This window comes from Orbicella faveolata, unplaced genomic scaffold (assembly GCF_042242905.1).
Source record: "Orbicella faveolata isolate gen_17 unplaced genomic scaffold, um_ofav_v1 contig_14, whole genome shotgun sequence".
NCBI classification, from domain to species: domain Eukaryota; kingdom Metazoa; phylum Cnidaria; class Anthozoa; order Scleractinia; family Merulinidae; genus Orbicella; species Orbicella faveolata.
Window position 1 is genome coordinate 4,697,952 of NW_028301541.1, and position 24,752 is coordinate 4,722,703.

Sequence of the window (24,752 nt, forward strand, 5' to 3'; positions counted from 1 at the left end):
GTCTTCCTCTTTCTGATTTGCAAGACTTCACACGAAGGACGAGGCTTTCAAAAACACTGAACATGTCTTCGAAACTCAAAGTGTCTAATGGAGACTGGGTTTGCTCCGATAAAAGGTATTTGCCATGTGAAGGGGTTCTATGATCATCATTCTTTTGTATTGTCTTATTTCTGGTTCTTTTCAGATGCGGGAATGTCAATTTTGCAAGGCGTACTTCATGCAATCGGTGTGGCAAAGGTTGGTACTTGTTGTGCCACGTTTTGTTGAAACGAATGAAACTAAACAATTTGACGGAACAATCAAATGGTGATAGAACGTGTTCAAACGTAAAATTCTAAAACTGAATTGTCGCTGTTATGTGCTGGAATCAATAGAGGAAGTCTTAGATTAGATATGTGTTTGTAGTTAGTTTGCGTGGTTTAATTTCACACAGAGGTGAAGCAAATAAGCTTAACACTTTATACAGTTTGATTGAAGGAGCAATTTGAAACCTGGCGTTATCTTGCGTATTTCTTTTATGTGAATTTGATACTCTGGTCTGTTATTTGTGTTTTGTGATTTTAGTTGGCCTATTTTTAGTTTGACCCTTAATCGTATTTTGGGATCAAATGGCTGCATGCATGTTTAATTGATTAACTGCCAAGGGTCGGGGAAATCTGTAAACCAATAAGTCGTGCAATCCATTAATGTAATGTACCCCTTCTAGTCTGTGCTGCTGTTTAGTTGGCCTGACTAGCAATCTGAGGGTTCAAACAATTCGCGTCTTGTATAATTTTGGCTTTTTGGGTCTTGTCATTTCTATTTTTCCCACTTGTATTCTCCTTGAGAACAGAGAAAGTGTTCAAATGGGTTTGGAAAGGTCTCCATGTTTGAACAGCTAAATTGTAGTGTAACTATTGTTGGGAAAATGAAGTGTCTGCATATATGAGTGACCTATTAACCAAGGTTCAACTGTGTCGTAGGTACCTTGTGGTAAACAACAAGGTAAGGTAAAGTCTGCGTATGAGTCAAGTGGCCCATCAGGCCGGAGCTTATCCCGGTTTCTGTAGCATGAAGCAAATAGGAGTATTTCTACTCCCCCCTGGATGGGATGCTAGTCCATCACAGGGTTACCCCCAGCATTAAGTTCGCCGGTACCCATTTATACACCTGGGTGCAGAGAGGCACTGTGAGAGTTAAGTGTCTTGCCCAAGAACACAACACAATGTCCCTGGCCAGGGCTCGAACCCGGACCGCTTGATCCGGAGACGAGCGCACTAACCATGAGGCCACCACACCTCCCACCGTAAACAACAAACTGGACTGTAAAGGAAGGATATGAATTTGTTTGCTATTATGTTTTTTTTTTTCTAACAGAGAAAGGAAATATTGATTCAGTCAAGCTTACTGGTTCTGAAATTGGAAAGCACGCTGCAGCAAAGAGCAAAGGGTTGTTTAGTGCTGAAGACTGGATGTGTTCAAAGTGTGTAGATATTATTCTGAGTGCTCTATATTGAATTTAAGTAGTGCATTGATTATCTGGTAAAATGGTAGGACTGGCCATGTTTCAGAGGTGAAATGATTTATAGTCATTCCACTGAGTTGGATTTCCATCACTGTGTAGTTTTAGATGGATGTATCGTATTTGCATACAAAGTAAGATTTAAGCAATAGAGGACTTTTTCCCTGTTTGCATAGCCTCATCTGAACACGAGGTGGGCTGGGAGAACATTCGCGACAGTTGTGCAAACCTGAGACATAGTCAAGGGTTTGCATAACTTTCAAGAATTCCTCCAATCCCCCAAGTGTTTAGATGAGGCTATGTAAACACGAAAAAAAGTCCTCTGTTGCTTATATAAAATTTTATGGGAGTATGGACCGATATTTTCTGGAACTGCGCAATAGATGCACGAAGTCGTGAGATACAAGACATTTATTATATAGACTAGAGTGTTTTACTGGAAAATACATCACTCGTAAAATTCATACGAAAACACAACCGGGACTCGGGTGGTGTATTTTCCATATCCTCACTAGTGAAGATATCGGTGATTTCACTGATATCAAGTTTGCCTCTTTTATTGTACTTAAATTCGTTGGTGTATGATCAAAACATCTTTGGGTCTTCCCCAAAAGTCTTCAGCAATCTTCGGTAATCTTCAGAAATTTCTGAAAATGTTTGGCGACGTTCATGTGACCTTAAAACGCACGCTTTGGACAAGTTTTGGAAAATTTTCAGAAATCTTCAGAAGTGGGCGGAAATCTTCAGAAAGTCTAAAAAATGCCGTCTTCAGTATGTCTATGTAATAAAAAGATACTCTGTTGTGGCAAAAACAATATCTCACTCGTTCGCTGCAGTGACTCACCCATAAGATATTGTTCTTGCCACTCAAGCATAAAATTCATATCTTCTCGCCACCGTGTAATAACCTCTCTTTCTGACTGTTTTGCTTGTAGATGCGGCAATGTAAACTGGGCTCGAAGGAGTGACTGTAACATGTGCGGACATCCTAAATTCTCCAAAGTTGAATTCAGAACAGGTGACTTGTATTATATATGATAGAATTCTGTCTAACTTCAGGTGAAGTTAACTTGATTTTGTGGAGACAACCACTGAAATGAGAAAACATATAAGATTGTAAAGAAAATTTACTTCCAAAAAATGAAACATTGAAACATGAATAATATGTCATTTAAAGTTAACATGTTTACTTTCAAGATGAAAAGTAAGTTCTGTTCTTGACAGTAAAACATGTTTCTTAACAAACCAGTGTATTCTTTTTTCAACACACTCTGAACTCTCACTCTCATGAGAGGTAGGGCTTGTACCCTGGTTCTCTGGCAGACTCAGTTGTCTGCATCAGTTCAGCCTCAGTTGGATATAATCAATAAAATACTGTCTGTTGTTTGATTTAGTACTTGATAAAAGGTTTCATAGCTTCAGATGTGAAGCATTTCAACAAGAAGCATTAGGAAATTAAGTGGAAATTTTTCTCTTTTTTATTATGGATGTTCAGGATATGGTGGAGGATACAATGAACGCGAAGGAGTAGAATACATTCACAGAGAAGATTCTGATGATGAGTTTGATGAGGTACTTGATAATACATGTATACGGGTGCAATCATCAGTTCATTTTGCAAAAATGACTAGTAATAGACAGTAAGATACATTTAACAGGACACATGTCACATATGAACCTAGTAAAATGACCTAGCTCATCAAGATTCTCCCTGTAGCTCGGTGGTTAGAGTGCCCGACCGGTATCTGGGAGGTCATGGGTTCGAATCTGGTCAGGGACTCAACGTTTTTTTTCCCTTGCTTGTGGCAACATTTCATCTTTATCATACATTTAACTGCTAGCTAAATAAAGCTTTGCTCATTACCTTCTGCAACTAAATGTTCATTCTTCATCTTTTTGTGACAGTTTGGAAGAAGGAAGAAACCTAAACAAGGAGTTCGTCAATCAGTTACCGAACAGGTACAAAAATCAGTGCTCTTTAATGGAAAACAAGAGTCTGTATCATCACTATTTTGATTAATTTTTTATTTCAACAGAAACCACCAAAAGAAGTACCTTACAGTGACGAGGAAGAGGAAGATGATGACGATGATGAAGAAGGAGGTGACCTGTCAAAATATAACTTGGATGATGAGGTACTGGAAAATTGCAATTATCATTTCCAGATAACATAGGCCTTTTGCAACAAATAGCCACATGGCTTCATATAAATTGTACCAATCTGAGTGGCATTGCAAGCTATACTCTAGGACATCAAAACAAAGGAAGTCAAGCTCCTTGACTGTTTGAAGTCACTTTGTATTGGAGGCTCTCGCATTCTTTTGCCATCCATTTTGGTGGTTTTCATACCCTATAAAACTTTGAGGTATACTTTGCATAATTTGTGAATATTGCACGTTTGTTATCAATTGTTAAAAAAAAGTTCACTAGGGAAAGCAATCCTTTAAATTATGGAGCAGTTTTCCAGAAAACATGCTTTCTGATTGAATTGCTCCACGTCTTCAGAGATTTCTTTAGTAGGGATAGACTAAATTGTAAAGTATCACAGGATGGAATGCTAGTAAATCACTGGTTTCTCTGCAGCATTTTTTCAAATTCACTGGTCCCCAATATATTATTTATGTATTTTTTTTATTTTTAAGTTTTAATTCTTGTTTCGATCTTTCTTTACAATAACAGGATGAAGACGAAGATGAAGATGGCGACTTATCTAAGTACGCCCTAGACGCTTCAGACGGTGAAACCAAGGATAAGGGCCGGTAAACTCCTCCCCCCTGTCTGCCCCACCAATCCTTCTTATTTCAGGTGGGGCCAGGCACTCTGCCAACATTTAGTGTTTAATTATGAAAACATCACTTTTTGACTGTTGTATTGCTAATAAACTACATCCTGAAAGAAAACTATGAAAGATCTCTCTGATGGTACACCCGCTGATAGTATTAAAATTAAGACTACAGAAATTTCCTGGAAATGTATGCTTGGAATTTGATTAATCCTACAGTATGTATGCTTTTTACTGATCAATATGTTTATTTATGTTTTACTAATACCTTCATTACTAATGTGTACAGTACTTAAGGAAACCAATTAATACATGTAGATCTATCATCTCATCAGGGTCCTCTGAACACATGCAATACAAAGCATTATAAGATGCACTACTGAAATGACAGTTAGTCATCAGACATTGTCAAGCAAATTTGTAAAATTGGCAGGCTACTTTTGCATTATAGTGGATAACTTAGCTTTTAGTAGACATGAAGATCCTGTTTGTTAGGCCATGCTTGCTTTGAAATGTTAAATATCACAAATCTTATGGATACCTTGTTTGTTTCACTTTAACAACCTCTTGAGACTTGCACAAAACAAAAAAGAAAATCTGCTCTGAAAATTGCCCTATACATATTACTTCATGTGAAGCTAAAATAAAGATTTGAAAGAACGCATGATAAAAATTATTTCCAGCACTGAAACTGATTAGAACCAAACAATACCCAGTGAGAGACACTTAGAATGACCTTTGTGGAACTGCTTGTCAATTCAAGCACTTGTGGAATTTGTATTGAATTTCCTACAATTTCTGTCTTGGGCATGCTGGGCACAAAACCTCTTCACAGACAATTTTAGTCTGCGATATCAGTGCGTGTCTACTGCCTGTTTTTCAGCCGGTCAAGATCAAAATCTGGCTCCCCACCAAGCAAGAAAAAACGGCGCAGTGGCAGTAGTAGTTCATCTTCATCATCATCAAGGTCTAGAAGCAGTTCTTCGCGGTCACGCAGTCAATCAAGGTCTCGATCAAAGAGCACCAGTTCAAGATCGAGGTCTAAGTCACGTTCCCACTCAAGATCTCCCAAACGGTCCAGTCCAAGGGAGAAGAGGTTTGGTATTTATGCTATGATGGGATGAATTTTTTCTCTTTCAGTGTTAGCCAAGAAGTAAATAGTTGATTTGAATTAGTGAACACTTTGTCACATGTCATTGTCAAGTTCATTCTTCTTGCCCTTTGGTGTGTCTGCTTACCATTTCTGGCCTTTTATTGTTTGCCTGTTGAATTGACACATGACCATGACATGAAGTAACTTGTCATATTTCATAACCTTCAAATCTCTGATCTGCTGAAATAACAGATACATGTAGGAATGTAGTTTGTATTTAAATGGCTGGTCGCAAGGAAACATTAGGTATGGACTCAGATAAAACTTGCAAATATGACAGATTTGACTGTTCTATGTACCTGTAAGTAGTTTCTAGACTTCACTTGACTTGTAGATGTGAAACCAGAGCAGATTTCATTCTGTGTCCAACATTCTTTCCTCAGCAAGAGGTCCCGCTCCCGTTCCAGATCGAAGTCTCGATCTCGCTCTCACTGAAGATTGACTGGAGTGATAGAGGCCACTGTTGTAGGTCAAGTAAGTGAGGGGCAAGAGAGCTTGTACACACTTATTATTGTGGGCAAGCAGGCTAGGCTTGACAGGAATACTTGTCAAAGTGTCAAGATGTCCTCTTCTTGGGCAGAATGAAGAGACACCCTGGCTATGAGTATGAGTATTTGGGTTATGTATTTATTTAATGCCCAAAGACATGTATAGATCAGGTGCGGACCTAGGAGAGATGGCGACTCATTTCCGAAACAACGGGTGCCTTCTAGAGGGGTCCAGGGCCAAGCTATCTTATGAAATGTTTTGGATTTTAACTCCCTAAAGTCCCCTTTCCTGTGTTTCTGAGGCATTCTGAAAAATCTGACTGATTTTTGTAAAGTGGTGGAAACCAGGGTGGATCTGTGCATGTAGATACATTCACATTGTGTGCAAGAGGCTTTTACCAGACCAATATTTTCCAGACAGAACATTACCAGTTATGATTCCCTTTAAGCCACACAACCTTGTCAGTTATATTGGCCTTCTTCAATGTTCAAGATGAAGAAAATTCTATTTTACTGATAGCGTACATTTCTTTAATGTCATTTCTGGAAATTTAGTGGTGCATCAGGACCGTAGTCTCTCTCTAGTTGATGATTTTCTTTGTTCTCGTTGCCTGTCTGCTTGACATTGTTTTTGTATATTGTAAGTAGAAATTAAATTTTGATCACATGTGAATTTACAGAGCTGAAGGGAAAGTGTCAGGAGTATTTAATGTTCAAAATACAAGGGGAACTTTGGAAGTTCTGTCCTATAAAATAAAGGTAGCTTCGTCTAACAGAGGCATCCTTGAAAAGAAAGTTACGTTATTCTAGTTGGAAGGTGTTCAAATTAATGTAAATGTGCATGTCACATTGGCAGTGAAACCATCCAACAGACTGATGACTATTCCCCTGTACAGTCAGCCCTAGTCCGAGACATCTTCTGTAGTGTCAAGTCTGCTCATGACACTTCACCTTTGGTTTGATTGAATGAGATCACACCTCTAACAATTTTGTACTTCACAAGTTTGTTTTCAGGGATATGAATTGCTGAAGCTTCAAGAGCTTACTTAGAAGCAAGAAGTACCTTGGACAATGATGACTGGCTTTGTTTAGCACAAAATGAAACCAGTGTTCTCCCAACTTTTTTTTTATTAGGAAAAGAAAACTTTGTTGCAAAAATTTACTTTGTTCACAAGATAATAAAAATATATTAAAACTGTGTGGAACTTGTGTCATTACTTGTAGACTATGAGCAGTTCTTCAAGAAACAAAAAAGGCAAGAACAAAACCTGGGCAAATGTTGGGAAGCAAAATGTTTTCTTTTTGTTTTTTCAAAAAATATTAATACACCTCCCATGGAGGGTTTTTTGGTTTGGACCTCCCTCCTCACCCCCATTCCTCATGGAAATTCCAGTTTTGGGCTTTTGCAACCTCCCTTTCTCCTTGGAATTTCCAGAAACCCTCCTTGGGGTGGGTATGGATATTTTTTGGAACTGCACAATGTGAGTTCATGTGGCCATTAATTTTGTTGCTCCTTTTTCACTTCTCATTCACCAAGCTATAGAAAAGGAGCGACTGCTCAGTCTCAAAAACTTAAAGTATTGGAAATATCAAATATTTCATGCATAGAAATTGAGAGCGAATGATCTAATTGTTTTACTCTACTGGCGGTTTGTCACGAATGCCATTCGCTGATTGGCTATGTTACTCACTATCCTGTTGTAGATAGTGAGTAGCGTTGCAGTGTGCTCGTTATCAAAATGTTAGCCGATTCTTTGTGTTTCAAGGTATCGGCACAAGCTGTCGAGATGTAATGCTGATGTAAGCAAAGATAATTTACGTTTTTATTATCAAAGTAAACAAGTTGCCTATTTTTGTTGTTGAATTTTCTAAAAGAAATAGAAAACTTGCCACTGTGTTTCTGTAGAGTTTTAGTATAAATATCATAAATGCCATTTTCTGATTGGCTACGCTATCACTATCTATTCTGTGGTAGATAGTGAGTAGGTTAGCACCGTGCAATGGGGACCGCTTTTTAACATTTTTGAAGTGTCTGAAAAGAATTTAGATGAAAGTTTGGAACAACTAGTAGATTTTTACTTAAACAATTAGATTATTCACTTTAGATTTCCATGTGTTATAGTCGGCTATCATGCAATATATCACGAATGCCATTCTCCAAGTGGCTACGCTACTCACTGTTCTGTGATAATGAGTAGCGTGGAATGTGTACCCTTGTTAACAAAATGACAGCCACTTTTTGGCATTTTCTAAGCGTACATTCCTTTAGGGTGATCTGGATCAGGATCAGTGATCCAATATCTGTCTGGATCAAGGTCCATCAAAAGAACCGATGAATCCACTCTGGTCATGGATTCATCGGTTCCTTTGATGCACCATGATCCAGACAGATCATGGATCACTGATCCTGATCCAGATCACCCCAAAGGAAAGCACCCTAAGTGTCTGTAACGAGGAATTGAACAACTTGTAGATTTATATTAAAACAATTCGATTATTCACTCTATTTCTCAAGCAATAGAAATCTCAAGTTCATAATCTAATTGTTTAATAGAAAAACTTGTGGAACCTTGAGAAAACTCAAAAATGCTGTTGAAACACTTGCCTGTTGGCTTGTTTTCCCACAGCATTTCTCGTTCTCCCAAGCTTCCAGTGATCTCTGTAACTCGATACATGTTACATATTTTCTATTTCTTTTATAGAACTTGTACTCGTTGAATACAGGTGACATGCTTCAAATCTTCAACAGTTCAGCTTGAGCCTTTTACTTTCCCACAACAGGTGCTTTATAGTATTGACTAGTAGTCATACAGTGGAGCCTAATGCCATAGATCACAACCCATTTGTTTTCCATACTTCCACCCTGAAGAAAGTTCACTCGAAAGAGAAACAAAAGCCATGCATGTGACAGAAAGAAAAGAAAACTGCTCTTTTAGGGACAAACTTCCAAGAGGCCTTTAGTATTCAAGTACTTTCTGCTTGAAAATAAATCGCGCTAGGCATTGATACAGTTGTTTTAATCTTTGATACAAGCCCTAGCGGCAATTAAGAGGCATACACAGATTCTAGGATCACATGATCCGAAATTTCAACAAATGAACATTTAGTGAATTCTTGGTAGTACCGTTGAAGTCACGAGCTCGTGGCAAGCTGTTTATGCGACAGTCAGGGAAGATTTCGTAAAGAAAAATAACGGAGAGTCTTTTCCCGGAAATCGGAATTTCTGTCCGAGTTTATTACTTTCCCAAGGAAAGATCATAGTGGTCTTGTTGGTCAGAACTTTCTCCTATATAGTGGCTCCTAAAGGAGCCGTTTGTTTTGTTGTCAGACCAGCAGTCTAACCGCCAAATCCGTACAGAGTACGGCCTTGTCGTTTCAGAGCGTACACAACATCCATGGCTGTCACAGTCTTTCTCTTGGCGTGCTCGGTGTATGTCACAGCATCACGGATCACGTTCTCAAGGAAAACTTTGAGAACACCACGAGTCTCCTCGTAGATCAGGCCAGAGATCCGCTTGACACCGCCACGGCGAGCAAGACGACGGATGGCTGGTTTGGTGATACCTTGGATGTTGTCGCGAAGGATCTTTCGGTGACGCTTAGCGCCTCCTTTCCCTAAGCCTTTACCTCCTTTTCCACGTCCAGACATGTTTTTTCACAAATCACAACAATGAAACCCCTCTCTTCAGTTAGCGCTTTTCAGATGACACAACGATGTCTGCGCGATTATTTAATAAAAATATGCGGACGCCTTAGGAAAACTAGACGTGGAAGCCTTTAAAAATTTCCCCGTTTTTGATTGGATAATATGAATAGCTTTGGACCAATCGCGTTCTTGGATCTTTTCGCTGACTGAACTTTCGATCCTCCGAAATTTCAAGCTCGACTCTCATTCGCTTCATACATTTTCTCTAAAATTTTGTGTCGCCATCATCCCAGACATCCCAGATTACGTATCACAAGCCACAAAATATGTTTTACATTACGTGAGAACTTAGAAATAAGCCCTCTGGACTTTTTTCCTTCCCTGATTTTGTTCTCTGTTTTTGACCTTTTATCAGTCATTTCAGAAAGGCCAAAGACACCGGACTTTGCATGCAAAGAGGACGGGTGCTCGCCGTACCTTTTAGGGGTTAAAAAAGCGGTTTTGGTACCACTTGGGGTGCTCAGCCTCAAAAGGTCCCCACCGAGAGCTTTTGCTGAACCTTTCAGGGTATTGAGCCGAAGAAATATTTCAGAAGATAATGCGCTGTTTTAGAATTGGCACCTCTGAGGGGTGAAACTAAACTTTCAAGCCACTCCCACAAAACAGTATCTTGGTACCTCTTACGTCCTCTTAAGGGTTCTTTTCAAAATTCCCCCCATCCCTTTTAAATTGGAGTTCCCCCCTCCTAGAGGAGACCCTCACCAATCTGAAAATTGTGTCACATGAATTTTAAAAAAATGTTAATTTTTATGCCTGCTGTCAGAAATTAAAAGAAAATTGGCAAAACAATTTCGCTTGTCACTATTTGTTACCAGTATGTCCCCCTGTTACTGATATTTCATCCAAGTAGCTTAGCAGGTGTATGTTCCCTAAATGTTGGGGACTTGAAAGCTGACAGATTTTGCTGGAGCATTCCATGTCAAGCAATGCACATCCACAAAAATACAAAGCGAATCTACTTTAATTTATTACCGGTGTACTATACTTTTGTACAAAAATAACCTATAAAATTTATGAAAAAAGCACTTTTGCAGTAACTGGGGTTGTTAACATCTTTTATTACAGGTAAATCCTAGAATTATGCTACTTTATGGTGTGTCTGCATCTTCCCTGATCCCAAGGGTTTCTCTTCTCTTCTCTTAATCAAATTTGACCAGCAAAACAGTAGCAATCACTGAGCTACAACTGCCAACTGCTGCACAGGCTTTTTGGCATCAGTAGATGAGAGGACAGAGGCCTCATGCACAGTGGCCTCATTGTTAGTGCCCTCATCTCTGGATCCAGCTGCTGGCCAGGGACACTGCTGTGTTCTTGGGCATGACACTTTACTCTCATAGTGCCTCCCTCCACCCAGGTGTATAAATTGGTACCGGTGAACTTAATGCTAAGATAACCCTGCAATGGACTAGCATCCCATCTGGGGGGAGTAGAAATACTCCTAGTCACTTTATGCTACGGAAACCAGGATAAGCTCCCGCCTGATGGGCTACTTCGCTCGTATGTAGACTTTTAAATGAGAGAACAACAAAAACCTCTGTAACCTGGATATCCAACCCTTAGCCTGGAGACAGGTTCCACAATAGGGTATGGGGTAGTGCAGTTCCTTTTTTCACCCTGTACTAAACTAGGGAGGTTGTTCACAAGTTATCTAACCATGGAAGATTCATGAAAAGAAGATTTTATGCTCCAATAAAAATAATAGTCCAAAACTTTCAAAAATTATGGAACCACTGGCTTTCAATCAACTTCCAGCTACCTAACGCTTTAGAAAAATATTGAATTCATAAATAATGAAATACTTAAATAAAGTATGGTAAAACTTGTCAAGCATCAAAAATACATAATTTACAAATGGATTTCTCTGGCCACCTAAATAAGCAATACAAAAAGTCTCTCAATTTTCATCATCAATGTTCAATACATTCAAGTAAATTCTCATTACAATGCTACAACAATTTGAATGTGGGCTCAGTTATCAAAACGGCTTTTCAAAATTTGTTAACACAGACTGTTTCAGATGCAAAAGCTTTCATGTGCAAGTAGAATTTATCTCTTGGGTTCACTTTCACCATAGTTATGGGGAATGGTTATGAAGCCTGGAAAACATCAAAGGAACAAACAAAGATACCAAGATTTATGTTGGAAGGTCTACGACAGTGCAAAATCTTTTGTTTTGCATTCATACACTATGCATGAGTTACGTAATCAAAACAGTTTTATTGGTTAGTTTCCCGGTCAGTACTAAACAACTCCTTTGTTTTGTGCATGGCCAAGGCCAAAAGAGACATCAAACACATACAACAAAGAACTTTGTCAAGTTTCAAAATTATAACCATTCCCCTCAATTAACTATGCTTTCACTGGATGAAACTTGTTTTCATCCAAATGGTTCTTAACACAGACAACTCAAAAATGATTTTGTCTTTTTACATTATGTTACTATTTGCATACTTTATACAGAAAATATTAGTATCTACATACTGATGGCTGGCTCATAAACTGCATTTCTACCATGTATGGATGTCCTTGGCTTTAGGTTATCCTTACATATTTACATTACAAGTATTTTTTTCATGCTATAATAGTGGCTTCCGATCATCAGTACTTCTTAGTGATGACTGTGACCCTGACGTACTGGGCTGTTCTGTGGCAGAACTGTCCCCAATTAATGCTGTTGAGCTGGTTGATCCATCTCTTACTCGCTGGTTAAGCAGTGATGAGCGTCCAGCACTTCTAGGTCGCCTCTGATCATCGTCATAATTTATTTGACCGGGAATGGAAGCTGACGAGCCTGTAGATCCTGCAACCCAAGGAAATATATTTTATGTTACTTAAAACAGGAACTGCAGCAGTCTTGTGACTGGCGCACACCACTATGGATCTAGCAGTGCTGTTAACTGACACTAAGCAATGAACTGTTCAACTTGTCCTGAAATTTAGTTGCACTGTTGCCAGATCAGACAAGCTGCACAATGCTCTGTGTAACACCCCTCTCATGTTTTTTTCTGCAACACATAAACAAAAATTGTTGTACAAGTAGCTACAATCCTCATGAATAGTAGTACTTAACTCCAAAAAATTTGTGCAATTCTTGCTGGATTGTGAGATGTTTATTTCAGTGACTGTTACACTGGCAATTTTCTTGCATCACAACAAAATTGTAAGACATGTTGGAAAAAAATCTCCTCCTACTACAGGGCCTTTAAGGATGGTTGCCCTTGTGTTTTACCAAAAATTGACATTTTTGTTACAGAGATGACCCAAATTTGCAGGTACCCATTTTATGCCCCTGCATGGAGGGAGGCACTGCGATAGTAACTATCTTATCAAGGAGAGTACATAGTACTAAATTGAGCAACCATACCCTCAGTCATGCAATCACAGGGTAGGTCGAGGTTCATTTAACTAAGCAACAATGCACAGGTATAGCTGTAGCTTACCTGACGGAGATGAAGGATGTTCCTCAATTAATGGCATCGATGCAACAGAAACTTTCTTTTTACTACTGGCTGCTTCTTGTCCTTCTTCCCAGTCTTCAACTGCATCCAGTAACTTCTCAACACTATCTGGCCGTGAACCAACAGAGACTCCAGTTCCTGGTCGGCTCCCCGTACTTGACGTGGTTCTCATTGTGTCAAATGTTGTATAAGGACCTGCCATGTCTATCATACTATCCCATTCAAACGCAGTGGTGCTGCCATACAGACTAGATGGAGTTTTCTGATTTTCGGCCTCCTTTAGTGCTTTGTAAACTTTCTGTTCCACATCCTGTTTGACTTTATCCATACGCCCATTCACAAATGTTCCCAACACATACATTTTCAAAAGCATGCGTTTCTTCATTGGATCCATCAGAATGAAGTCATATTCTCGCTGATCAAGCCTCTTTCTCATCTGTGGCATCATGGTCATGAACTCTTTGGCTGTCTCACGGATTGTCTTCTTTACAGATTGTGAAAACAGCGACTGAGGTGCCAAGGTTCTGTGGGCTTCAATGAGTTCATCAAGAAGGTCCCATAATGAATCAAAAGTTGGGTCATCGAGATATTCTGCTTCTCGGCAATATGCGTTGATGATGTGAATCTGCCTTTCCAATTCATGAACTGGTGCGAAGATAGGTGTACTTGAAAGTGCTTTCTCCAAAGTGTGACGTCCCTTCAGCACAGCTCGCATGTACTTCTTTGTTTCTTCACTTATGTTGCTTTTTCCATCAGTACTCAGCATTGGCCAAAGGGGCTTCTTTGGAAGAATGACATGCATGTATCGCAGCAGCAGATAGACCATCCACAGGAATATAACACATGCCCAAGATATGTTCACCCATGTTAGAATGGTGAGTGGAATGGGTGGCGCAAAGAAGGCATTCACTGTTTCACTGTTGTTGAACATCTCAACCATGCAACCCACATAAGCATTACTTATATTGACAGCCAAGCAAAACAAGATCATGAAGTTGAATGACGACACACGGAATGGGAGACTTCGGACCATTATAAGACTCAACATAGACAACAGTGCTCCCATTCCTCCACCCAAATGATCAATGGCAAACACACCAACAGCCAGTAAAACTAAAAAGAACTTAGCCACTACCCACGTTGGAGTAATGTTGAAAAGAACATGCAACAGTCGGGATATCCCCTTCCAGCAACACCACCGTGTAAAAGCCCTGAATGCACTGAGAGGCGGCCGAGCCAGTCCCGAAGAAAACAAACCAAACAACACCAGGAAAAAGAACATAAAAATTGGAATGTTTATGAGCAGTTTCTCTCCCATTGTAAGTCTCTCTGGGTTGTTCTCGGTGAAAAGCAGAAAAGTTGCAAAATAGGCCACCAAGCAAAACTTAAGCATCAGCATAATAGGCCTGTAATAGATCCAAAGTCGGCGGAAAGATGAAAAGAGATGGAACTGTCCGACTGCCCACAAAATGTCAAGTCCTTGATTGTATTCAGCCTCTTTCAGTTGCAGGTATCCTTCGTGTTTCTCTTCACTGTAGCAGATAACTTGACCTCGTATTTTCCTGATCATGTTTATTGGGTACGCCAAAAACAGAAGGATCGCCACTAATATGGCGAAACTAACAAACAAACAGTGCTCCAAGCTGTCCAGAGTGTAGCACTGAACGCTGTTTTCCACGTTCCATACTCCATCACTTCGGCAGTGGAACACACGAGCGTATGCAGTACCGACGGGCAAGCTCACCAGCTGGATAAAAACACTGAAAATGCGTTTCATTCTGGCAATGTGAAGCAGCAAATACAACGGTTTTCGATAGAGGAAAACAGCGTAAGTTATTAAAAATCCACAACCAACAACAGCAATACCAATGGTCCATCCTATCAAATAGTATCCGTAATTGACACCGATGTTCTCTGAAGGAATAAAAGTGTCAAGGTTTGGCGGTCCCGTGTAAGCTCCGGAATAAACTTTCACAAACTCCCAAATGTCCAGGTTGAAAATAAATGTAAACGAAGCATATCGCACAAACTGTCTTGGATAACCCCAGCGTTCGCCCATCGCCAAAATCAGCGCAAAAATCTGCACATGTTGGATGATCATGATCACGGCATCCGACACCCACAATGTGATTCCATGGTGGGCAAAAACTTCTTCGTTTTCGTCGTCTTCTTCATCGAGATCTACGACAACTTTTTCGGGTTTCTCGATCAATGGGAGATGGTCGACATCCTTGTCTTTAAGCCTTCTGTTCAAAAGAGCCATTTTGGAAGATTTTACGAGGCCCTTATGGAATTTTTCCGCGAAGAATTGACTTCTAAACAACGTTAGAATGCATGACCTTCGTCATTAGCTTTGCGTTACCATGGGCTTTGTTGGGGTAAATTTTACCAAATATGGTGGCGAATGACGTCTGCTACCTCGCTTTTATGGCTCAAATGAGCCCGTCTCTCTACCCCCGGTTAAAGAATTATCAACACGAGAAGAAAAGATGGCCCTAAAATTTGCGGCGAATTTGTCCTTTTGTTTTTTAGAACACGATAACTTCCTTGATAGATATCAAGCGGCGAAAAATGCAGGTACTGAACTTTGCTGTGTACGTATTTTCGAATAATATCGCAGTCTAATTTATCGTGTTGATGCTTGTGCCTTTCCATAAGTGTTCAGAGAACTTTAAAATAAGAGCTTAGTAAAACAATGGAAATGGGAAACGTACATTGTAAAAGTTCCCCTTTGCCTTCGAGCTATCCACATTTTCCTTTAATTGTAATTGGCACAATATTTTTCGTCCATTTTTCATTCCATTCCATCATTTTTATTCCTTTCTATTTTTTGAGTTATTTTTTTGTAAAAAATACCTCTTAGTCGGCGCGTCGGGTATGTTATGGACGGGTCAATGGGTGAGTGAGTGAGTGAGTGAGTGAGTGAGTGAGTGAGTGAGTGAGTGAGTGAGTGAGTGAGTGAGTGAGTGGGTGGGTGGGTGGGTGGGTGGGTGGGTGGGTGGGTGGGTGGGTGGGTGGGTGGGTGGGTGGGTGGGTGGGTGGGTGGGTGGGTGAGTGAGTGAGTGAGTGAGTGAGTGAGTGAGTGAGTGAGTGAGTGAGAGATGTATGTATGTCACACCAATCAGATTGGATCTACTATGAACAACCAATCAAATTTCTTGTTGTAAAGGTAAATGGTACGTGAGAAACACAAGGTATGTATAAACACAAGGACTTTGGTAATTGAAAAATAAAGAGTGACGTGTATGTTGCCGGTTTGTGATTTTTAGTCCGGTTTGGAGGGGAGTGTGACAGTTACATACGTACATTGGGTTGTTTTAGAGTGCACAATTTTCAGTGTAATGGTGGCTAGTTATGAACGAGATGAGTCTTGAGTTTTGAAGCAGTTCATGAGTAGTAGGCAAATGGCACGAGATATTTTTATTTTTAATTACAAAGGGTAACTTGATACTTTTGTTTTTCACAAGGAGTTAATTCAATTAGAGGTCACGAATCGTCGGTTCTAGTTCTTAGGACATGTTTTAGAGGAGACGAGACTATTTAGATTTGAAGCAGTTCTAACGTTTACAATACTAAGTGCAGGTAACGATTGTTTTGTTCTTATTGAATGCAAATATAACGAGATATTTTTATTTTTTAGTTACAATGGGTAATTTGACACTCTTGTTTTCCACAAGGTAGTAAATTCAATTAGAGCTGACGAATCGTCACCACTTGTTCCCAGGAGATGTTTGCTATTTTTAGTCACAAATGGTAACTCAACACTTTTGTTTTTCATATGGGAGTAAATTCAATTAGAGCTTACAAGTTATCGGCTATAGTTCCCACGATATTAAACAAAAAAGAAGCTTTCATTTCTAGAGTGTTTTTACGTCTCTGCAGTAGCAGTTTAATATTTTTATTTGATGGGCATTTTATGACATTCTTTTCAGTCCGATATTTTTAAAGGTAAAAACATGGCTCCTGGTAAAAAGTATGAAAACTGTTCAAATGTTCTTTGAAGACTGTGTGGCACCAAGTTAAAGTGCAATTTAGTAAATCAGACTTTCAACATGTCAGAGAGGTTTTTTTCTCTTTCTTTCAATTTTCGGTGAAGTAGTGTTGTTGTGTTTTGTTGTGTAAAAAGGGTAAACTTACAACTCGTATAAAATGCGAAAAGTTCTCTTAACTTGAATATTTTTTAGCAAAAATTCCTCTTGGGGGCTGGAAGGGCTCCCGAGGAGGTACTCCCAGAAAAATTGGTTGGGGGTGTGCGGCCTGCTTCCTAAAACCCTTACCCTATTTATGACCAAAATCTGCGATATTCCTTACCGTATTTATGACCTAACCAAAAACTTGAAACCCTATTTACAACCTGACCCTCAAATCAAAACCCTGTTTCAGACCTGCGTTATAATTAGCTCCCTAGTTCAAACCAATGTTAAATTACCGTAAACACATAAATTTGTGAAGGGCTTTTGTTGCTTTTCTTTTCGATAATGATGAAAAAGTGGCTTCTTCTTAAAGCATACCCATATCAAGGCTAGAGTGCAAAAACCATACCCTATTTATGACCAAAATGACCAAAATCAGCTAAAATCGATACCCTATTTATGACCAAAAACGGCTGAAAAACCATACCCTTTGGGGCCGCACAGACCTATATAGCCCATATAAGGGAGTCCCCCCCTCCGGGGGAAGGGCTACGTGATCGGTGAGTGAGGGAGTTATGCATGTGTGCGTGTCAGACCAATCACAGTGTGGGTTGTATCAAAGAACGAATAAAATTGCCTGTTAGAAAATAAGATGGTATCTACATTAATCTGGAGACGTGTCAGATTACTGTAGTTTGTTCAGTCAAACATTTTATGGCTTACTATTTAGTTATCTTACCATTACCGATGTAACATCGTATGTACATCATAAATTCCCAGTTTCTTTCTTGCTGTACATTGCAACCAAAAAAACTTGTGAAATCAACCAAATCATTACTGTAAACAGTTCCATTAATGCTCCTATCTCCTAGACTCATAGTTCACAAAAAAATAACTCTTGCACGCCTTGCGTGCCTATGTTTTATTTAAGAGCTAGCCATTTACTGGTTCTTTCATTTTCCTTCATTTTTGTTCAATTTATTTAATTTTCTATCCATTCATTCATTCATTCACCCACCCACCCACCCACCCACCCACTCACTCACTCACTCACTCACTCACTCACTCACTCACTCACTCACTCACTGACTCACTCACTCACTCACTCACTCACTCACTCACTCACTCACTCACTCACTCCATTCATTCATTCATTCATTCATTCATTCATTCATTCATTCATTTACATATTTTTTGCCTTATTCATTTTGATTAATCAGTTACTTTGATTTTCCTATGTTCATTTATGTAGTTTTCATTCCTTTATTTAAATTTATTTTATTATATTCCTTCACATTCATTCAACTCAAACTACCAGTTTGGTTTCAGGTTTCAAGGGTGTAGAATCAGGCTTTCCACTGGATATCCCTATCAATGAATTATACAACACTAGAGAAAATGTACAGATAGAACAAGCACACATGAACGCTTTTGATGGTAGGTATACAATAAGTGCCAATTTTCTGGGGTTTGTTAGGATAATAACAAATTCATTTCAAATGTAATGTAATTTGACTGTATATTAGATAGTACACAAGACAAAACAGTTTTGGATTGATATTTTACAACAAAAGATTAAAGCAAGCATTTAGTGATGCAAATAATTTTGTGATTGTCTTAAAGTTTATTAAATTCCACCCATGGAAAGAGTTTTTTTATATTGATCACGCATGGAAAATAATGTAAGTAAGGAATTAACAGTAAGTGTTTTCTCTCTTAGGAAATTCCAAAGGACTTGGTGCAGTCCCTGGTAGAGAAGAAGAATTTAAGCAATGTTTAGAATTGTCTATTAAATATGCTGAAGCTGTTAAGTGTGCGAGGTAATTTAAATATCATAGAAATTAGAATAAGAAATTATCACATAGTAGAGCAGGGGGAAGAATTTGAGACCGACGATCTCGAAACTAACCTGTCATCTGGAATGCATTCTGTTGTGCTTGATAATATTATGCATGTATTTTTTGCAGTTGTGTGCTTCCTTTCCTTCAGATTACATGTGTTAGCTGGTGTCTACCCTGGAAATGTGGATAAAACAGATAACAAGTTAGCGGCTTTGTGGGAGGAGACATACATTAGGAATATGAGATATGCTGCTCAAAGACTTCAAGAGGTGAGACAATGATTCTTGTAGCCTGGGTTTATCTTGTATTCAATTTTTGTTGTTCTGACTGATGAATGGTTAACCCTGATATTAAGTGAAATAAATATTGTGTGACTAGCCGGGGTGGGGATTACTCCCTATACGGGCTATATAGGCATGTTCAGCCCTAAAGGGTATGGTTTTTAAGCCACTTTGGTTCTGAAATAGGGTATTGATTTTGGCAATGTTGCATGGTCTGATATAGGGTACGGTTTGCATGTAAAAGGGGTTTGACATGCCTACACAACTCCTACATTTGCTGGTTTCTTTTGATTTTTAGTCTTTATTGCACTTATTAAAATTGAGTTATGTTTTATCACTATTCCAGTGTGGGATCACTCTTTTAGTAGAGCCAATCAGTTCAATTCCAGGATATTTTTTGACTCACACACAGCAAGGTATTTATTTATTTTGCTTTGTGCATTATTGTCATTGTATGTATTTGGTATATGTTATTAATTCTGGTTGTGAGTTGTTTTAATTTATGTTCATGAATTTAATTTGTGTTAAATGTTCATGAAAAACTGAGATTTTTATCAATCCTCCTCTAATAGCAATTGATTTAATCAAGAAAGTGGGTCACAGTAACATGAAACTCCAACTGGTAAGTGACTGGAAATCATTCTGCCTAATAAAATTGGTTCTAAATATTAAACGGGAGTCCCCAGCTAAGTATTTATTTGAAGAAAATTGTCACTGCAAAAAATCAGTTGAGAGAATAATATATAATTGAGGGTTACCGTTGACTCTTGCAGTTTATTTTTCACTGTCTCATAAATCAGGCAAGCTCGGAGAAGGGCTAGGTGTTTTGAGATGAGCACCGCCATACCCCAACCCCTTCAGCTTCTTGTCCATACCACCTATTTTTTGGTCGCATTTGTTGGAATAAACTCTCATCAGACCTTAAGAGAAAAGACCAGCTGCAAGTTAAGTTTCTCATTTGCAATGCTTGTTGGACATACATGATGATTTATGCAATCAATTAATGTTTGAAGATGGGCTTGAACACTTCCCAACCAGTGTTCTATGGCACTTCAGATACCATTGAACTAATTTTGTGATTTGTTCACTCCTGATCTTCTTTGGCAGGACTTATATCATCATCAACGAACAGCTGGCAATTTGACACAAACTCTGATTGACTCCATGCCTTATGTTGGTATAAAAGCCATCAATTTTCTTTTACTTTGTTTTTGTTTTTGTTTTTTTTATTTTGAATTTACTTTTTTTTTTCATGCAGAGAGGTAATTATTTACTACAGTTTCAAGACAACAACAACAAAAAAACACTAACTAAAGATGAAATTAAAAACTCATCCAAAAAGAGAAAATTACAGCTGCAATAACAACAACAAACAAAATGCTGGAAAAAATAATTTTGAGGTGGTAATTAAATTACTTTGGAATGAAAATAAAAAAGCTGTCATTATTTAATATTTAATATTTAATATTTTCTTTAGTTTTATGTCAAAGGGCATTTAATAGTATAGTGCAAATATTTTACAGTTTATTTTTTTTTTACTATTAAACTAGTGTATCTTTCCAGGACATATTCAAATAAGCCAAGTACCATCACGGAATGAACCTGATGCAGATGGTGAAATCAACTACCCATACATATTCCATCAAATTGCAAAATTAGGATACAAGGGATGGATAGGCTGTGAATACCATCCTAGAGGTAAGAGACTTCTGTCAATATTTCCACCCCCTTTCAACGATGTAGTTTAGAGGGGTCTGCGACAAATGCAGACTGCAGAACTTGCAAGTCCTGCTTAGCCTGAATAATGTTCATGATGGCCTGAATTTTGGTTTTAATTCAAAAGTTTTCAACTTATAAGTTCTAAAGAAATTGTCATGGTGGGCAAATGAAGCACTGCATCCATTAGTATTAACTTCAAGATAAAGGTGTCTGAGTTCATGTCTGAAACCTTAGCCCTTTGTAAAGTGAAGAGACAGTGGAGGGCACGTTAGGTCTCCATGCACAAACTTCTTCAGTCATCCTGAGTTTTCTTCCCTTTTGTTGGTCCTATGTAAAGGCTAAAGGTACTAAATTATCCTTCATTCATGTTTCCACTCTTTTGCCATGCATTTGTCAAATTTGCTCTAGTAATTTGCATTTTATATAAATTTAGGTTTAGCAACCTCAATTGATAAATTTATCAGGATAACCTGCAACCATGCTTCAGATGAAGAGAATGAAGATCATGTGTACTAAAGACATCAGGGGTCAGGTGTCGATTGATACTCTTGATTGATACCCTTGAGCAGCCTTTGACTGACACTTGATTAATACTTGATCAACACTCCATGTACACCTCAATTGGCACTCAATTGACACTCAGCCGACTAGCGACTGACTGTTGATCGAGTGTCAATCAAGTGTCAATCGAGATGTCAATTGAATGTTGATCAAGTGTCAATCGAGATGTTGATTGGATGTTGATCAGGTGCCGATCGATCAAGGGTTGATCGATGGTATTGATCGACACTCTGCTGCGGATTCCTTTAATACATACATGTATGATCTGAGTTTGATATGCAAAATGATAACAGATCCAAATCTGACAACTTGATCGAATGTTGAAAGAAAATTGTTGGAAGTAATACCCACCCAATAATTTTTGACTATCAAATGTTTTGTTTTCTTTTTAATAGGTCGAACAGAAGATGGTTTAGCATGGTTAGCACCTTATCTAGTTGATTAAAGAAATAAAGTTTCCCAAATTTTTAACAGGAGAAGTCAGGTGGGTGGTAAGAAACTAGAATGCGTTTTTTTTATTATTATTATTGGGTTTTCCTATTTGCCTGTGGGTCTTGCAAAATGCCAGGTGCCAGTTGTTCTAAAGGTGGATAATACTATCCAGTGGATAAGCGTTGACAAAACAAACCACATTATCCACTGGATAGTGATTTATCCAGTGGATAGTGTTATCCACCTTTTGAACAACTGGGGCCAGTAGTTTATGTCCAGAGTTTTACATTAATCAGGTAGTAACTTTTTATGAAGAAGATTTATGAGATTTTTCCTTTGCATTATAAGTGGAGAGTTTTGTTCTTGTTTCTCTACTGCATTTAAAAGTCCATCTAATTCTGAATGTCAGGATCTATACAAATATACTTATACATGCCTTTAATTTACTTTTCCAGATTCCGCATTCCGGTGACGTGAAATCATACTTCGAGAATGGAGGTGGAATTAGCCCAGTGGACAAAACTGGTTATGCCAATCGACTGAGAACTTTTTAAAACTGTAACAAAATTTTGGGTGTTCCAAGTCATACCTCATACCACAAAGAAGCTGCTCCTGACCTATTTGTTTTCACACGTCGAGATATGTATAAGATAGTATTTTTAAAAGAAATTAATGGTAGATATAGTTAGATGTATTTTTTCTTTGTATTGTAAATTAATGGTATTAGTTCGCGTTGACGGTGATAGCGAACTGGTATTTGTATGACAATTACAGTCTATCTGAAGTTTTCTGAATTTTGTGTGTGAATGATTTGTGTCAGGCATAGGAGGAGAGCGGGGGTTGGGGAGTGAAATGGGAATCCAACCTCGTCTCGAGGACGAGACTTTTGCTCCCAGATACAGGTCATCTGGTTGTGTTCCCTTCACACCTGTTTTGTTTTATTGTAAAAGAGAAAGGGGTTCAGATATCTCCAGGTTGAGGTTTATAAAGCACTTTATTTCTGATATCAAAATTCTTGCTGCATAGAGATTTTCCTAGCTAGCAGCGTTACTTCTAAGTTGTAGAGAGCTGAGAAGACTGAACATTTTTTAGTACAAAAAGTATTCCGTCGTCACAGCTAAATTTGTGTGTTCCGTTACTTGTGGTTGTCAAATCAAAAGAACGCATATTAATTGTGCTGCTCAAAGAACCTTAGGCCCCGTCGGCGAAATTCGAAGACGCAGCTTCATTTCTAAGGTTAGGCCTGCCGTCCACACTAGTCCGTCACAAAAACGGAGCTTTCCGAAAACGCTCTTAAAACCGGAGAAATTGTAAACGCCGGCTTTGCGTTTTAGCGTGAACAGAAAAGATGTTGAAAACGGGGCTTTTCGAAATGAGGCGGGTGAATAGGTTCTCGGATCGATGGATTTGGCCTTGAAAAGCGCACGGATTGTGGATTTTTGCGGTAAATCGAGCGGATTCGCGGATTTTGAAAACACAGTGGATCGTGGATTAGCTGTAAATTATGGCGCGGATTCCGGATTGTTCCTGTCTTGATGTTCGGATCTTGGGTCCTAAACGAAATTTGGATCATAGATCTTTCTTCAACCTTAAATTCGGGTGTGAGACTGTTATTGGAATTGTAATATGTTATAGCCATCAAGTATGCTGCTTTCTTTACTATTTGTGCGAAATTTACAATGGCATTCACATTTACCAGTTTACTTTTGAACTTTTATACTTCTGTTTCCGGATGTGATTGTGGTTTGGGATTTGACCAAAAATATTGGCGGATCGACGGATTTGCATAGCCGTATTCACCCCCCTCCAAAATCGATGACGTCGCTATAATTAATTGATTTTCCTCAAACACTTCTCAAAAATGATCGGTGATTGTTGTGTTTTTAATGTCTCCGGCGTAGCGTGGACGGGCCTTACAGCGACCCCTGCTACGCGTTTTTGTTATTCAATCTCTCCCGTTTGTGAATTATGTCAGCAAATTCCATCTCGATGTCATTCAAAATCTTCTCTGTCTCTTGATCCGCATTTCTCCAATGCATATCCTCCAGAGAAATAATTCTCCCCGTCTTGTTACTTGTTTTGAGAAAAGGAACAAGAAACCAGTCCTTGCTTAAATCATAAAGTGACGTAATTCAGTTGAAACTTATCAATAAATAAGAGAGAGACGCCCGGATCCTTGAACGAGGTGTGACCAGCGAAATGATGGAATGCTTAGCCTAAATAGCGCTCCAGTTCTAAATATCATTGACTCGACAGTGGTTCACAGTAGCTCTTAATAACTGTAAGGGTTAACCGTTACAGACACCCGTATACCACATTCAGTTGACTCTCACCCGTAGTGCTTTTTCACTCTTTCGTGTTAAACACGCTGGTGACCAGCTACCACAATAACTTTTCCCTGGAGTCGTGGCACTCCTCTTTGGACAGCGAGGCCGTTAACGAGAGAAAACCACTCGCTTTGGTACCGTTAATCCAATTAAATTAATCAAAATTAAATTAATTTAGTTGCCTTTGACAAACATTTGCCTGGGTAAACGATAACACTGACAGTGGAACAGGTGGCTTTGATATTGGTTGAATTTGTTTACATGTAGCATCGCCTTTGCCTTTTGATACCTTGGATAAAAGCGTCAAAGACGCGTTGACTTTGATCAGAATCAAAAACAGTATTTATCACTTTGATCAAAGGATAAGCGT

General features: G+C 38.8%; 4 protein-coding genes across 6 annotated transcripts; 2 read left to right on the plus strand and 2 right to left on the minus strand.

Annotated features, from left to right (window-relative positions):
- Positions 1-12: 12 nt before the first annotated feature.
- LOC110063090 (zinc finger Ran-binding domain-containing protein 2-like) lies at positions 13-7,122 on the plus strand. Of its 2 annotated transcripts, XM_020770038.2 has the most exons (11): positions 13-115; positions 185-237; positions 1,357-1,462; positions 2,437-2,519; positions 2,997-3,073; positions 3,407-3,460; positions 3,538-3,636; positions 4,181-4,260; positions 5,167-5,379; positions 5,820-5,910; positions 6,928-7,122. In XM_020770038.2, exons 1-10 carry the CDS (start codon positions 63-65, stop codon positions 5,869-5,871), a joined length of 870 nt encoding a protein of 289 aa, XP_020625697.1. In that variant the 5' UTR covers positions 13-62; the 3' UTR covers positions 5,872-5,910; positions 6,928-7,122. The 2 variants fall into 2 exon arrangements, with proteins under 2 accessions (XP_020625697.1, XP_020625696.1); XM_020770037.2 differs by having other exon boundaries at positions 5,820-7,122.
- Positions 7,123-8,665: 1,543 nt separating this feature from the next.
- Positions 8,666-9,640, minus strand: LOC110063088 (histone H4). The gene has a single exon (XM_020770035.2). The coding sequence runs from the start codon at positions 9,571-9,573 to the stop codon at positions 9,262-9,264; it is 312 nt and encodes a 103-aa protein (XP_020625694.1). The 5' UTR covers positions 9,574-9,640; the 3' UTR covers positions 8,666-9,261.
- A 933-nt stretch (positions 9,641-10,573) lies between these two features.
- On the minus strand, positions 10,574-15,441 carry LOC110063086 (uncharacterized). Its single transcript, XM_020770032.2, has 2 exons — positions 13,071-15,441; positions 10,574-12,430 (listed from the first exon to the last, which is right to left on the minus strand). The coding sequence occupies exons 1-2, from the start codon at positions 15,349-15,351 to the stop codon at positions 12,207-12,209; spliced, it is 2,505 nt and encodes an 834-aa protein (XP_020625691.2). The 5' UTR covers positions 15,352-15,441; the 3' UTR covers positions 10,574-12,206.
- An 80-nt stretch (positions 15,442-15,521) lies between these two features.
- LOC110063087 (putative hydroxypyruvate isomerase) lies at positions 15,522-22,849 on the plus strand. Of its 2 annotated transcripts, XM_089286280.1 has the most exons (11): positions 15,542-15,665; positions 16,766-16,841; positions 18,551-18,658; positions 18,942-19,041; positions 19,211-19,331; positions 19,690-19,759; positions 19,916-19,965; positions 20,451-20,520; positions 20,907-21,041; positions 22,019-22,107; positions 22,511-22,849. In XM_089286280.1, exons 1-10 carry the CDS (start codon positions 15,660-15,662, stop codon positions 22,066-22,068), a joined length of 786 nt encoding a protein of 261 aa, XP_089142406.1. In that variant the 5' UTR covers positions 15,542-15,659; the 3' UTR covers positions 22,069-22,107; positions 22,511-22,849. The 2 variants fall into 2 exon arrangements, with proteins under 2 accessions (XP_020625692.2, XP_089142406.1); XM_020770033.2 differs by lacking the exon at positions 16,766-16,841 and having other exon boundaries at positions 15,522-15,665.
- The last annotated feature ends 1,903 nt before the right edge of the window (positions 22,850-24,752 follow it).

What these genes read in the sequence shown, in the direction of transcription:
- LOC110063090 (XM_020770037.2), top strand. Translation starts at nt 63, where the DNA reads ATGTCTTCGAAACTCAAAGTGTCTAATGGAGACTGGGTTTGCTCCGAT. An exon ending in ATGCAATCGGTGTGGCAAAG is followed by an intron (nt 238 to 1,356) that starts GTTGGTACTTGT and finishes TTTTTCTAACAG; the next exon opens with AGAAAGGAAATATTGATTCA. An exon ending in GTCAATCAGTTACCGAACAG is followed by an intron (nt 3,461 to 3,537) that starts GTACAAAAATCA and finishes TTATTTCAACAG; the next exon opens with AAACCACCAAAAGAAGTACC.
- LOC110063088 (XM_020770035.2), bottom strand. Translation starts at nt 9,573, where the DNA reads ATGTCTGGACGTGGAAAAGGAGGTAAAGGCTTAGGGAAAGGAGGCGCT.
- LOC110063086 (XM_020770032.2), bottom strand. Translation starts at nt 15,351, where the DNA reads ATGGCTCTTTTGAACAGAAGGCTTAAAGACAAGGATGTCGACCATCTC. An exon ending in ACATCCTTCATCTCCGTCAG is followed by an intron (nt 12,431 to 13,070) that starts GTAAGCTACAGC and finishes CTTGGGTTGCAG; the next exon opens with GATCTACAGGCTCGTCAGCT.
- LOC110063087 (XM_020770033.2), top strand. Translation starts at nt 15,578, where the DNA reads ATGGCCCTAAAATTTGCGGCGAATTTGTCCTTTTGTTTTTTAGAACAC. An exon ending in TCAAGCGGCGAAAAATGCAG is followed by an intron (nt 15,666 to 18,550) that starts GTACTGAACTTT and finishes GTTTGGTTTCAG; the next exon opens with GTTTCAAGGGTGTAGAATCA. An exon ending in CTGCTCAAAGACTTCAAGAG is followed by an intron (nt 19,332 to 19,689) that starts GTGAGACAATGA and finishes TCACTATTCCAG; the next exon opens with TGTGGGATCACTCTTTTAGT.